Source organism: Dufourea novaeangliae, unplaced genomic scaffold (genome assembly GCF_001272555.1).
Source record: "Dufourea novaeangliae isolate 0120121106 unplaced genomic scaffold, ASM127255v1 scaffold108, whole genome shotgun sequence".
Taxonomy (NCBI): Eukaryota; Metazoa; Arthropoda; class Insecta; order Hymenoptera; family Halictidae; genus Dufourea; species Dufourea novaeangliae.
In genome coordinates this window covers 488539-502966 of record NW_015374014.1, presented here as the reverse complement: position 1 = coordinate 502966, position 14428 = coordinate 488539, and the positions used below count along the sequence as shown (strand labels likewise).

At 36.5% G+C, this 14428-nt stretch overlaps 1 protein-coding gene across 1 annotated transcript; it reads left to right on the top strand.

Moving 5' to 3' along the window:
• The first annotated feature begins 2243 nt into the window (after positions 1 to 2243).
• Positions 2244 to 12564, top strand: LOC107188771 (farnesol dehydrogenase-like). Its single transcript, XM_015577127.1, has 5 exons — positions 2244 to 2550; positions 7210 to 7336; positions 10506 to 10638; positions 12161 to 12307; positions 12424 to 12564. The coding sequence occupies exons 1-5, from the start codon at positions 2256 to 2258 to the stop codon at positions 12517 to 12519; spliced, it is 798 nt and encodes a 265-aa protein (XP_015432613.1). The 5' UTR covers positions 2244 to 2255; the 3' UTR covers positions 12520 to 12564.
• Positions 12565 to 14428: the final 1864 nt, after the last annotated feature.

Genomic DNA, 14428 nt, shown 5'->3' with positions numbered 1-14428 from the left:
TCATTATTCAGTAAGGAATAATCGAACAACACTGCAAAAGATGTACCATATCGTTGTGATTTTCAGTGGTAAGATCATTCAGTGAGCAACAGTGAATATTACGTCATCTTATTAAACATCGAGAAGCAGAGCGACTGTGCAACTATTGGCGTAAAAAGAACATGTTATCGCGTTCGTTAATGATTATGCACTAATGGACTTAACTCCAGTGGGAATCAATCGTGTGACTCCGATCAGATTACCACGTCGCTCGATAAAGATTTTGCTGTTGGACACATCAAAATGTTAACACGATTTTTGAGCAATTTTTCGAGTAATTTTTCGAGTTCTTTAAGTACAACATCTCGAGAATATTCTGTACAAGTTTTAAGGTAATCCAATTAAAAATGACAGAGTTACAGGGGTTAAAAAATGAACATTTTATATAAGTGTAAGCTTGACTTGAAACTTTAAACGCGTTTTTCTCGAAACTACATTTTTCAAATCGGTGATCAATATTTCTCGAAAACTACTGGGTCGATTTACATGAAGCCTTTTCCGCCTTATTTCAAATCAGAAGAACTTGTGTTTTTGATCAAAAACGAGTGATTTTTTAGGTGAAAATCGCAGTTTTTCAGGAAAACGTCCGCTATTTTATTCCTAATCAATATTTCGAAAAACCCCACGTTCAAGGACAAGATTGGTTCTTCCATTGCGTAAATCATACTGAATTTTTAATTTCAGATGAACCGTTACGAAGTTACAGTGATCACGGTAGACCACTTTTTGTGAAGAGACATCCGGGAGATCGCTCACCATTTATTTATAATAAATATTTTTAAATAAAAAAATTACCTTATAATCTAAAAACTACAATCTTTGAAACACGAGCACATTTTTTGAAAAAGGTCTTATAGTTTTTGAGAAAAAAATTCCCAAAGAACACTCTTTTTTCGGCCTCCTGACTGAGCATGACCTCTTAAATCAACAAAATACGAACATTTGGATTTACAGAAATCTTCATCCTCGTCCTCAACTTATGGGCAGGAATCATTTGTTAATTTATGTCATTAACAAGTGCAACATATCTGCAACTTATACGGACTTGCTTCTTGAATGAATTACGTCAAGTTATATGACGCCACAGACGTCACTCCATTTACTTAATTCATGTTAGTGCTCCTCTTCATGAGACGTTTGGAACGCGATGGATAGGATGCATACCTGCTCCACGCTTGTAGCCTTCTTATTCTCCAGATTTAACACCACCGGACTTCTTTTTTGGAGAGCACTAAAAAAAATCTTATGAGAAATTTTATAGAATAGTAAACCGTCCATGTCTTTACTACCTATTCACTTTGAAAACATATGCGAACATAAACACAATGTAACCGTAAAATCTAGAAGTTAAATTGCAGAACGTTATGCATCTCGAAACAAAGAAAAGTGGATTCTAACTACTGTCAATAAAAGGTTCCATTGAGCCGACATAAGACCCTTGTCGCAGCGCAATCACTATGGTCCGCAATCAAACAGTTAAAATCACTTCGAGATTATTTAAGAAGTAAGCACTGTTGCCATATGGCTACGTATTCTAAATTACGAAATAAAAATTTATTATCGTGTATATTTCACATCCGTGAGTATATAATAGTTTCTTCTAGTCTTGTATAGATGATATAGTACAGATTTATTTAATCTCTACTTCCTTCATTTGATGGAATTAAGGTGTTGAGTGTTATTGCAAATACAATCGTAACCTACAAAACTCTAAATTCTTTCAAATATTTTAAGATGGTTTACTGATCAAAGGTAAGAAAAATTTGGTTTGGTTATCTATAACAACATTACAATGAGAATTATTATATATGTACAATTGTGACAAAAGTGACAAAGTTGCCAAGTGGCAAAGAATGAAAAAAGACATTTAACGGTTTCTAAATGTTAAAATGTTCTAGTGAATTATTTGTGTGTCACGTAATGTAAACAGAAATACAAGAAAATATTTCTTTGGTAGTTTTTCAATAATTTGGAAATCAAAGGGTTAATAGTTAACAATTTAATGAACAGTTCGACAGTTAACAGTTAACGTGTATCTAATAAGTAATAACAACTGGCTGTTACAGCTGTTAGCGAAATAGTCAAGTTCCAAAACGCAGTAGGGGCTGGCACGAAGCTGATTGGTCGCCTCGTACGCTGAATAGGGATGGAATCACTTTATAAAGCAGCCTAGTGCTGCGGAAACAGATCAGTGCAGCGAAACGGTATCGTGAACGATGGAACGTTGGTCTGGAAAAGTGGCGATCGTGACGGGCGCAAGCTCTGGGATTGGTGCGGCGATCACTAGATCCCTCGCTGAACACAATGTTAAGGTGGCCGCTCTCGCGAGAAGGTTGCACAAACTTCAAGAGTTAGCCGACGAACTCCCCAAATACAAGATCTATCCAATCCAATGCGACGTCACGAAGGAGGAAGAGATTTTACGAGCATTTCAATGGGTCGAAGAGAAATTAGGCGGTGCTGATATCCTCGTGAACAATGCTGGAGTTTCATCTACATCGACGATCCTTGGTAAGATTCCTCTTCCCTCTACCGTTTAACGCTTTAACGTACAGAGTCTTAAATCGTTATTTGAAAATTTCCAGACTGATATATCTGGGCCTCAGAGTATTTTAAGTCTACTTTTTAAAAAAATGACATTTTACATGTTTCCTGTATCAAATATTAATTCATAAAAATTCATTTCGTTTTAAGTCATCTAGTTTGTAATATAATAGTCCAAAAATGATATTAAGTTCATACTTTGTTCCGAGCCAAACAGTGTAAAGTCCATCACATTGGGGAATTAAAGTAAAGATCACAATTTATACATATAGAGACTTGTCTTAAATCAATTCAATAGGTTCGAAGATAGTGATTGTTTCTTGTTTATTTCTTACCAAAGGGTTCCAAAGTTACAACACTTTCGCACCTTTGACTTGCTCTCCTGTACAGTTTGGAAAGTGTGACTTCATACACTTTGACTCTGGGGTCCAGATATACATACATATGTTGTATCTTGTTATTTTGAAGTTGAAAACATCGATATTGAACAGACCTCTTTTTTCGTTTCTTTCTCTTTTTTTATTCATTTTTGGAGGGAATATTTGGATTTCTCGACTGAAAACATGGAGATCTACTTCGCATCAGTAGAACTACGTATCCGTGTTGACAAAAGTTAGATATTCACCGGCGACAGAATTGGACACACTTTTAAAATTAGTGTTGCACCGAAGTAACACTGGGCGTTAAAGGGTTAACCCGCTCTCTGCAACTTTTTGGTATCTTGTGCAAAAATTTGTTTCCATTAAATATTTTTATATATATATTCACCAGTGTCTCACAAGTAAAATATTTTGTAAGTAATGAGTTGAAGACAATACACTTAAAAAATTAATTGTTTCTTAGGTAAAATAGTTGTAGAATTATAGACGGGTTGAATTTTTTAAATATTTCATATATGTAATCTTTATAGGAATAATCATTCAAACAGTATTATTGGTTCACTTTTACTTTGTACTATTTTAATAAGTTATGCATTATCACACCCTAGACAAGCATTTTTTTTAATAGGCATTAATAGTTTCATTTACAAACTGCATATCAATTTTCAGCTTTTTGCAGCTTTTCGATGTGTATGGTTAACCACCTTAAAAATATTTAACATTCTCATGCCTAACTCTGACTTTATTATAAGTTTATATGTTTACATAACTACTTATATTCAGTATGAATTATACATGATGCAAAATGTAGTTGATGATGACTGAAAATATCTAAAATCATTGAAAGATTTCATGAAAACAATATTCTATACACCACACATTCTGTGATGAAATATGCGAGTTAACCGCGACACCGTATGTATTGCATCCTGGTGACAGAGTCGGGTACGCGCGCGTGTGTGGGAAATACGTGTGAGCAAGGGGTGTTGCCAATATACAATAAGAGGGAGTCCAAGTCCAATTAACTAGCGGCCACTGTATAGGGCGACTATATGTTATGACTAGACTGCGGATGTTTATGCATTTATAGAAAATTTTAACATGCAAATGCAGTAAAATAAAGATTTTAATAAAACTCAATGATATTTATATACACTATTATCAACATAACAAGATATTTAGTACAGGAACTAAATTTCTATCTGACTTTCGTGTTTATAAATTAACAAGTTCTGAACTTGCAAAAATATTTGCAGTCTAGTTATTTCTAGATTGCGAATTTTATGCATTTACAGATTATAGGACTCTGTGAAATACATACAGGAAAAGAAAAAACTTCCATCAGATATAACAAATTTTTTTGTATGATTCTGGGCCTATGTAATAAGATGCTTAAAAGGAGAGAGCAATTCCTATCTTTGTTCTTGTCTTTACGAATTACTTCAGAAAATGTAATTTTGCATAAAAATTCGCAGTCTCGTTATGACGATTTAACCATTTTTGTAGTTTTAGTTTAGTTCACGCACCAGTAATTTTGAATGCTTTGATGGCTGTACTGTCAAAATAACGTGAACCAGGTTAACGCTAGATCTACCGCCGATCAACGTGTAGAGCCTTGGCTAAAAATACCTTTATTATTATATTTTTCGAAATTTCAAGATCATCAATGTTTTTTTTTTAATGGGATTGCATATTTTCATCAACATGGCGTAATAGTTTAGATCAAGACCAATTCGATGACCTAGAACACTGTGACTTTCATGTGACCTTGAGTACGGAAAATATACACGATAGAGAGATTGGTGCGAAAATGTATCGAAGTTAATGGAAATCACTTTGACTATTTATTAATAGAAATATTCGGGAGATCAAAATCAAGTGAGATACTAAAGGCGTGGACGTTAGGTGGAATACCCTGAATACAACGTCTAGTATGGGTTATGTGTAACACGCCTTTCACGTTCGACATGCGTAAAAAAAATCAATTTTATTTTGTTGCATTTTCCGAGGGTATAAGTTTTTGAAAGTACAGTAATCCCGTGTTGAACGCGACAAACTCGGGTCCGCTTCACAGCATTCACCACGACGTGGAAACGTTTTCAGCATCTTAAGCCGCGTACTCACCAAGCGAGCGAGCACGAGCGAACAAGAGCGAGCGAGCATTCTCACTCAGTGCTCGTTTGGTGTGTACTGCTGAGCGAGCAAATTCCTGAATGCTCCAATTCGTGTCGGTACATCGAAAGAAAGACGTGTTCGCGCTCGTCTGGTGTAGACGGTTATTTGTTGCATTCGATTGCTCTGCCCGGGAACATTCTATTCCGTGTGAAATAAAAATGGAATGGTGTAATGAAAACATTATTTAACTCATAGAGGCTTAGTGTAGCCAAGAATCGTAGAATATCTTTCCTATATAGTTTGTGTCACTTTTAATTATTCTTGGTTCAACAAGTTGTAGAAATTTTTCAAAATCTTCGATCAACATTCTGCAGAAATTTCGGAACATTTCATACCCTTCTTCTTCCTATAAGTCCCTTAACAAATGGCTTTCATTATACCGTTGTCTGTTTAAACAGTGAAGTTTGCCATCATCGTGTATCTTGTTTCTTTTGTTTTAATTTTTTGCACTTAACTTCAGCACAATAAAAGCAGCACTTGCGCAAACAAATTTCTTTGTATTCATTATTTCATAATATGCTCGCGATCAGTCTTCGGATCAATTGCGAACAGAAATGAGTTCGTTTCAGTGTGGACGTAGGGCAAGCATTTCAGTTGAACACGAGTGAACCCTTGCGAGCTCTTGCGAACACGAGCGAATGCTCGCAATTTTTTTACACATCATTTAGTAAACTAATGTCCCTAACTTCACAAAAGAACACAAGTCATTTGGACCAATTTTAAAAAAGTTGATCCGTTTTAAAGGGTGTACGAATACGTTTGTTTGGTATTACATACATTTCCCTGCAATAAGAATTGTATAACATTGTATAAACATTACATTGTTAATATATTATTATATTACTACAGTAGCAACATCAGAAACTTAGATTAATATTTGATACATGAATTTAATAGAAAGAAATAATTATTAGCCGTTTAATGAACTGGTTTTTCATAATTTCATTGAGACTTTACCTTGCGGTAGATATTATGTGCAACAATGCCATTTAGTGAAAACATACATTTCAAGATATTATTATTGCCCTATCGTTCTATTTAACAACTATCAATGACTTACACTTGAACAGAGACGTAACAACAATAGTGTACCATTGGATATTTACAACCGAGATGCTATGAAAGTACTTGTGGTCTTCAATGACAATACTTAAACAATCACTAGATGAGCAAAGAATTTAATAAGAATTTTTTCCAAATATGTCCTTATTGTTACACTCGAAAGACAATTTATATAATATAAAGGAACCCAATTCTGTGTATATAATATTTACATTCACAGAATGTACCATACGTAATATTGCTACGCATTAAATGTTCTTGTTTTAATTTTTTGAAATGAAATAGTTTCATTAAAAAAAAGTACACTTTTCTTTATTAGAAATCTTGTAACATTTAAATTAAAACACAGTTTCCATCAATTAATACTATTTTTAATGTCATTTTGATACAATTAAACCAGATTCACACTAGCGGTCACGGTACGGTCAGATCTCGTCAAATCAGGCAGCGGTCTTTGATAATCACGCGTAATCTAATGAGAGAGATATAGTCTAAATTCAGATTCATCGCGATCGCACGGTACCTTTGTCCGCTAGTGTGAATCTGGCTTTAAAGTGCTCGAGTCTGATAAAGTTAAAAAATACATACTTTATGAACTTTTAATTCGAGTGAGAATAAATAAATAGTTAAGTAACAATAAACGAGAAATTCCTGTCACGCTTTACTTAAAATAACAATTACAGATAAAGACGATAAATAACCAAATTAAAATGACAAATAAATTTAGTGTTAACGGAAGCATGTGAAAATAAATTTCGAAATCTACTTCGATAAACAATTTATTTTCAAATAATATGAAAATCGATATATATCAAACTATGTGTCTAGTAGGCATATTGTTATTCCAAATAAAAATATGAAATAATAAATGAAAGTTTTTCGTTGCATAACTAAAAAAAAAACTAAAAATACGGACAATAGAACTTGACGTTACGATACGTCGTGCCATTACAGTATAGACAGCCTGTGAAATTACACTAAAATAATAAAAAATTATACTGCTTTACAGATTCACCCACAACAAAGTACCGTCTAATATTGGATACTAACTTAGTGGCTCCCGCAATCTGTTCAAGAGAATTTTGTCAATCGATCAAGAAACGTAATAGTTCCGGGCATATACTCAATATCAACAGGTTGGTAAAACTTCAGATTTATACACTAACGTGTTTTTCTACCATGAAAAGTATAATTCACATTAAGAATACTATACGGGGTCTGGGTTAGGCTTATGTCTCCGACCCCGGCACGAGTACTTCCCCACCTCTATGTGGCCTGGGCCTAATAAGGTTGGAATGGTTGGACAGTCGGGGGTAACAAACTCCCCGGGTAATGCCACCCTTAGCCCCAATTGCGGGGCTTTGTGAAAGCTAGTGAGCTAATGAGTCGTGTCTGCAGCCGGTGTATCGGGTAGCCGCATTTGCAACAGCGTATCTGTCTGTAGCGTTTGTGCACACGCGTCCTCACGTGCCCGTACTCCATGCCACGATAGCACTGGTCCCCCTTTTGGTGGAGAACGACGGCGCACGCCCACCTTTACCCCGCCCCTTACCCTTTGCCCCCTTTGCTGGAGGAGGTTATTCATGTCCTTTGCTGGTTCGTTGCGGTAGTGGCGTGATTCAGAGCGGCGGTCTTTTTGGCAGCTCTTCTCTGCTTTGTCCTCACCACTCTCAACCACGCATCCTCTCCGGGTTCCTAACTCGATGCGCCGAGCGCTATTTCCGGGGGGGGGGGCAGTCGCCCCCTCCCCTTGGGATGGCTGTCTTGCCGTCCCGGCTCCTTCAACCTATAGTATCGAGGGGTCACCAGTCGACGCTGTCTCCGTGAGGGCCGACCGCGCCCTGCTTGCCCCGCGAGCGACGCAAGGAGTCACCGCGGTAGTGACGATCTTAAAATGATCTGGAGTAATAAATTCGTTTTTAAATTTAGGACTAATCTCATAGTACCGTTCGATTTGGCTAATAAGTAGTATCTGGAAAACAATTGATCAGTGCAGGGTAAGCATTCTTTAATTGTTCGTAACTTCCTCAAATGAGTGATCGCATTCAAATATTCTCGTTCTTCGTTAAATAACGAGGGTTCCGGGGGCACACAAAACTGTCGCGACATCTCTTCAAAAGGCACTGAGTAACCATTTATGCAATTCAATATCACCTTATCATTAGTAATATTTGACCAGGCATTTCGGAATTTTTTGAGCCTGCCCGCTATATGCCTTACCCCTACTATTTCTGTGTTAAAATTTGTTGTGTGTTGGGCAGATGAGGGGCATTGTTCTGCGCACTCTGTCTGATCAATGATAACTTTTTGGCGTACAACCCGCCTGAGAATAGCCCTGGCTCCTTCCAGGCGGGACTTTTCAGTTTTCCGACATAGTTGTTTTGGGCGGCACTTTTTTCCCAAGTTGTTGGGATTTCAAAGCCAGCCCGACCTTCTCCATCGATTTCGCTGTTTTCAGTCTCGTCGATAATTCCTTTCCAAAAAGGAACGCGTCGGTTTTCGGTCTTTCCAGAAGATCTTTTGCATTTCGATCCAGTAGGATATATAAAAGCCTTTTTCGTCTTACTGACTTGAAAATAGACCTCCGACAAATTGCGAACTAGAATAGAAACGCCTGTACCCAGAGCAGACATTGCCGAACCCAGAGTTTTCTGATCCGCAGAAAACAAATTTGTCTCGCTTCTTAATCAAGTCGTTAATTGATGACTCCACTTCTGGGTTAAGTTCAGGCGCCTCAAAATTATAGTGACCCTTACGAGGATATTTCCGGAGAAACTCCTGTTTCTCATCCTTAGTGAGACCATCCTGCACCCAAATCTGCCAACGGTCACCGATTTCTGAATGTAAATTCCTTCCTCTCCGAGAAGTTTTAACATTTCCTCATCCAGAGGATCTACTTCTTCAACATCTTTGTCCTTGGATTGGTCTGCTGCTTGCAATCCCTGATGAAAATTATCAAACAGACTGCTAACTTCGAGATCCTCTTTGTCCGATAACAATGAGATCTCCGAAGATGTATGTATAAGATCCTACAGAAATGGAAAATATGTTATCGACCATCGGTAACAACGGCATCTGCCGTACCGACCGATTCGCGCGATTTATCCCACAGTTCCTGTGGGCCTATCACCACAAAGCACGATATGTCCACTCCCCTCGTGAGGGCCACGTGTATAACGTGGCTGCGAGAGCCGAGGAAATGGCGAGTTTGATTTGTTAGAGTTTGTTATGTGGACGAACCTGTGCCTATTTCATCACAGGGAGACACTAGGAAAGATTTTCGTGGACGAACCCCAGCCTATTTCATCTCAGGGAGCCACTAGGATTGTTAGTATGGGCCTCGTAACTTTTAAGAATTCGGTACACTTCGAGCGGTAAAAGTGTGCCTTTGTGGGTTCGCTTATAGTTGGGAATTTAGATGTTATTTTAGAGTTGAAATGAACAACACTGAATTGTAAATATATGAACGTATAAAAGTACATACAATAAAATAAAAGTTTTACAAATGGTACTGTAAAGTGTAGTCGCGGAAGCTAATTCTAACGTTCTCGGTTTTCACGCACTGAGAAATGCGGGATTGTGTCGTACAGAGTTTAAGCTTACTTTTGAAAATGCTTGAAAGGGACTTTAATACCCGATCTCACTAGCTAGACTTCTAGTATGATTATAAACCACCGATGAGCTGTGCGCGTCCCTTTTTATATCCCGAAAATCCAGTCTAAAAGTAGTGGGGGACACGCCTATTCTCAACGGAAACTGCTTTCCAAGAAAATCTGGCCACGCCATAACACCCCGTGGGCAATTACATAATCCGGTCGGATGCATTCCATCTCCCGATAGGGTTAAAAGGTCACGAGAGTGTCTTCGTACGTAACAGAGCCGACCGCCCTAACTTCCTTTAATTTCAAATATGAAATTATACTTACGTGATTTTTCTCGCAATCGGTAATTGTGCCGAATCGATAACAAAGCAGCGTTTATACGATTTCGTATCTTCACCGAAAATACAAAATTACTTTTTTTTTCTTTAAATTACTGAATCAGTCAAAAAACCGTACGTCTGAACTTATTGATACGTTGGAATCTCCCGCAGCGAAATGGTTAATCGTGTTATGAATAAAAGATTCTGGTTAGCATATAAAAATGGTTAAAATTGTGTCTAAAAGATTTCTCTAGAATCTTCCAGATTCCTCTAAACACTAATATCTTCTTCAAAATTTGAATATAGTACAATAACATCTTGTAATGTAGCACGATATTTTTCGTGCATTGAGTCCATGGTATATGTATGTTTATAATTTATAGCATAGCTGGACGTTATGCAGAAGCCATCCAAATGCCATTCGGTATGTACGGTCCTAGTAAATATGGCCTGTCGGCTTTAGCTGCGGAACTTCGACATGAAATAATCTTGGCAAAACTCAATATAAGAGTCACGGTAAGAATTATTTTTACACCAATTTTCTAGTTTTTCTGCCTTAATCACTGAAGTTCTACCCGTTTTGAAAAAAAGAAAATTAGTGTTGTCTGTGCATGTAAAGACACAGATTCGCGACAACTGTCACATACATGCTAATCCATTTACTACACGATTTACGCATTGTAGATAACTTTGTAAAGAATAATGTTTCCAAATTTGGAGTTCATCAGAGAAACAGTTTTGGAGGTCAGTGCTAATTGCTCGTTGATAAAGTACTGTCAGACATGACGATAGACAGTACTGTATAACACCGCGATTTTTTTTTAAATAGTAGCTAATCTTTGAAAATAAAGTTAAAATATTGCCTAACATCCCTTAAAAAGATCCCAATATTATACTCATTAATTACTTGGGGAAAAAATGTTTGATTTACTTACCCTTTGTTAGGTCCACTGGGTCGTGTAACTCCTTAACTTTAAATGTAAATATAATAGAACTACCGATCATGAAGGTATACACATATTTCTATTGGCTGGATAATTATGACAACCCGTAGAAGGTAATCAAATTTATGAACAAACTAATTTCTTCATTTTCATGCTGAAATAAATTTTATGAAAGACCTAAGAAAACGCATCCGGTAAATTTTTAATCGTCATTATAAGAGTGTCCTAACCACACATTTTAACAGCTTTGGTAATTCTAATGTTAAATCAGCTCTTTGGCTCGTATACGTTACTTACTTTTTTGTTATTAAGAAATGGGATATGTAAATTTCTTAAAAGCACTCATTTACATTGTAGTTTTGTTTAATAAGAAATATCTTCCCACAGATATTTCGGCCAAGCATTTTAGGAAATGAAAAATTACGTGAAACCAAAAAAGGCGAATCGACATTGAATGTATACAGGGTGTCCCAAAAAGATAGGATAACCCACAACATGGATATTCCTCATGCAAATACAAATAAAAAAATCCTATAACGTTTTGTAATTTGAAACTCGATTTCCGAAATGTTAGTAGTTAAACGAACTCGACTTAGCAGTTAACGATTAGCTGAGCGGTGGGCCACACGTACGCGACGACACAGTCAAGAAGCAGTAGCCAGTGACTTGGGTCGTGTGCTTCTTCACTGTATCGCGTCGGCGCGTACGTGTGAGTTCGTTTAACTGCTAATATCTCGGAAACGGAGCTTCAGAGTACAACATGGTAAAGAACTTTCCGATTTATATTTGCATGAGGAATATTCATGTTGCGAATTGTCCCATCTTTTTGCGACACTCTGTATGTACATGTGCATATGAACTTTTCCTATCACGTTGACGTCTAGAATCTATCCTGTGACAATTTTCTACTTTTTTATTAATACTCTGTGTAACGATGATAGGACTTCTAGGAACTGTTTGAAACGTGCATATATTGTATTGCTCTTAGACTCTCGATTAACTATGATACTATTAAAGAAAGTATCACTTCTCATGATTGAGTGGTCATTACTAAAGTCGATACAGAAAGTTGATGTCCACTTATGTTTTTACAGAATATCAGTCCTGGTGCAGTACTTACAGATATGATTAAAGGCATATTCGAAAAGTGTAATGATGTGGTCCATAATTCGGCAATGTTATATTCGGAAGATATTGCTGAGTTAGTGATCTATGCGTTAGAAATACCAGAACGTGCTGAGGTAAGAATCAGCAACTGTATTCGTTTGTAAACGAGATCGTTATCCCATCATTTCTGTCACGAATTCTCGCAATATCTATACGGACGGATACGTAAGTGAATGATTATTCTTTTCAGATTTACGAGCTGACAGTTATACCTAAAAATGCAATAGTTGGCGTCCCATCCGATGTAGTCCAAAGGTTTTCACCCTTTGAGCAATCTTCTAATTAATTTAAGTCTCATCGACAATCCGACATAAACAGACTGTAATCGTAGCCCGAAAATGAAATAGTACAAATAATGTATATCAAGGTTCTGTATGAGTAAAAAAATTTAATGATAAGAATAAAAGAAAACGAAATATGTATTATGTTTCTTTCAACTTATTCATCCGAATTAAGGAACTGAAATAATTTTAGTGCCAGATGAAGAAAAAATTACGAACTGACATTATTAATTAGTACTAATAAATAAAAACAATCAAAACGTACTCCAATGAAGCTCGTATGGTATTCTACGCTTTATTCTATCAGATCATATAACAAATTTTTTGCGTATTTTGTACGATACAGTTGAACTGTATTGTTTTGACGTGTTCCACATCGCACAACTATAATATTTTCATGTACGAGTCTTACACCGTAAGGTCATAGCTTCCGCAAATTGCTCAATGTTTGTTTACTTTTCGCATTTCATGATAATTGTTTACCTATATAAAGCTTTCAATATGTAGAATGTTTACTTCGTTTTTCTATTTTAGTATGTGTGTAATACACGTATGTAGGGATAAACCGATACCGTCAAGATATCGATACTTTTACTCATAACATGTATCGAAAAAAAGTATCGATATGTACTTATTGTTAGCATCGCATATATCGAAACCTACTTGTGTCGAAGGAAAATGAATACAAAGTTCTTCTTTAGTGTTGAGGAGTAATTATTTTATTTGTATATGTTTTCTATGACTTATTTTACTGGGAGGTTACAAAGTGAAATTACAAAATAATTAATGTAAGCATTTTTAAATATTAGAACTTCGTCTTGGGAGTTCTCTACGCACAGCCTCTTAGCGAGACGTCTGGGCCATGGACAGTTTGTATATTTTCATGGATAGGCTGTGCGTAACGAATCGACCGAACGCATTGAAGGCACGTCCACTGAGGAGTGCAGCCCCCACTGTCTTTCCTAAAAGATATTTTCCTGGTTGAAGGGACTGTGCGAGGCAGTCAAAACCAGTAACTTGTAGAGAGCAGTTCTGTTGGAAATAAACACTCGTTATCTGTTAAATTCGTATCCGTTCATTATCTGTCCAAACCTTATCCGTATTTCGAACGCTCGCCATCCTACAGAATTCAGAAGTGGGATTCGCTACGATTTTTTTTTGCGTGTACAGTTCGCGCAGTTATTATGTTTTCCGCGACAGTTACAATATTTTGGTGAAATTGACTTGTGTCCACAGTGAAGCACAATTTTGAATTTGAACTACGTGATACAAACTGTTTGTGTGGTGTGGACTCGTTAAGACCAACAGGATTTAAAGTTTTATCAGACGGTTAATTAACTGTCAATTTGATTCATCATGCCAAAAGGATTAAGGGGTCATGCTCAGTCAGGAGGCCGAAAAAAGAGTGTTCTTTAGGAATTTCTTTCTCGAAAACTGTAAGACCTTTTTCAAAAAATGTGTTTCTGTTTCGAAGATTACAGTTTCTAGATTATAAGGTAATTTTTTTATTCAAAAATATTTATTAGTAAATAAATGGTGAGCGATCTCCCGGATGTCTCTCCACCAAAAGTGGTCTGCCGTGATCACTGTAACTTCGTAACGGTTCATCTGAAATTAAAAATTCAGTAAGATTTATGTAATGGAAGAACCAATCTTGTCCTTGAACGTGGGGTTTTTCGCAATATTGATTAAGAACAAAATAGCGGACGTTTTCCTGAAAAACTGCGATTTTCACCTAAAAAATCACTCGTTTTTGGTCAAATAAAAAAAAAGTATAGAACGTACAAAAGAATCCTTCATTCAAGGACAAGTTCTTCTGATTTGAAATAAGGCGGAAAAGGCTTCATGTAAATCGACCCAGTAGTTTTCGAGAAATATTGATCACCGATTTGAAAAATGTAGTTTCGAGAAAAA

Excerpts from the sequence above, each read along its gene's own strand:
- LOC107188771 (XM_015577127.1), top strand. The coding sequence starts at position 2,256 with ATGGAACGTTGGTCTGGAAAAGTGGCGATCGTGACGGGCGCAAGCTCT. Across the intron at positions 7,337-10,505 it reads CATATACTCAATATCAACAG|CATAGCTGGACGTTATGCAG; the intron begins GTTGGTAAAACT and ends TATAATTTATAG. Across the intron at positions 10,639-12,160 it reads AACTCAATATAAGAGTCACG|AATATCAGTCCTGGTGCAGT; the intron begins GTAAGAATTATT and ends ATGTTTTTACAG.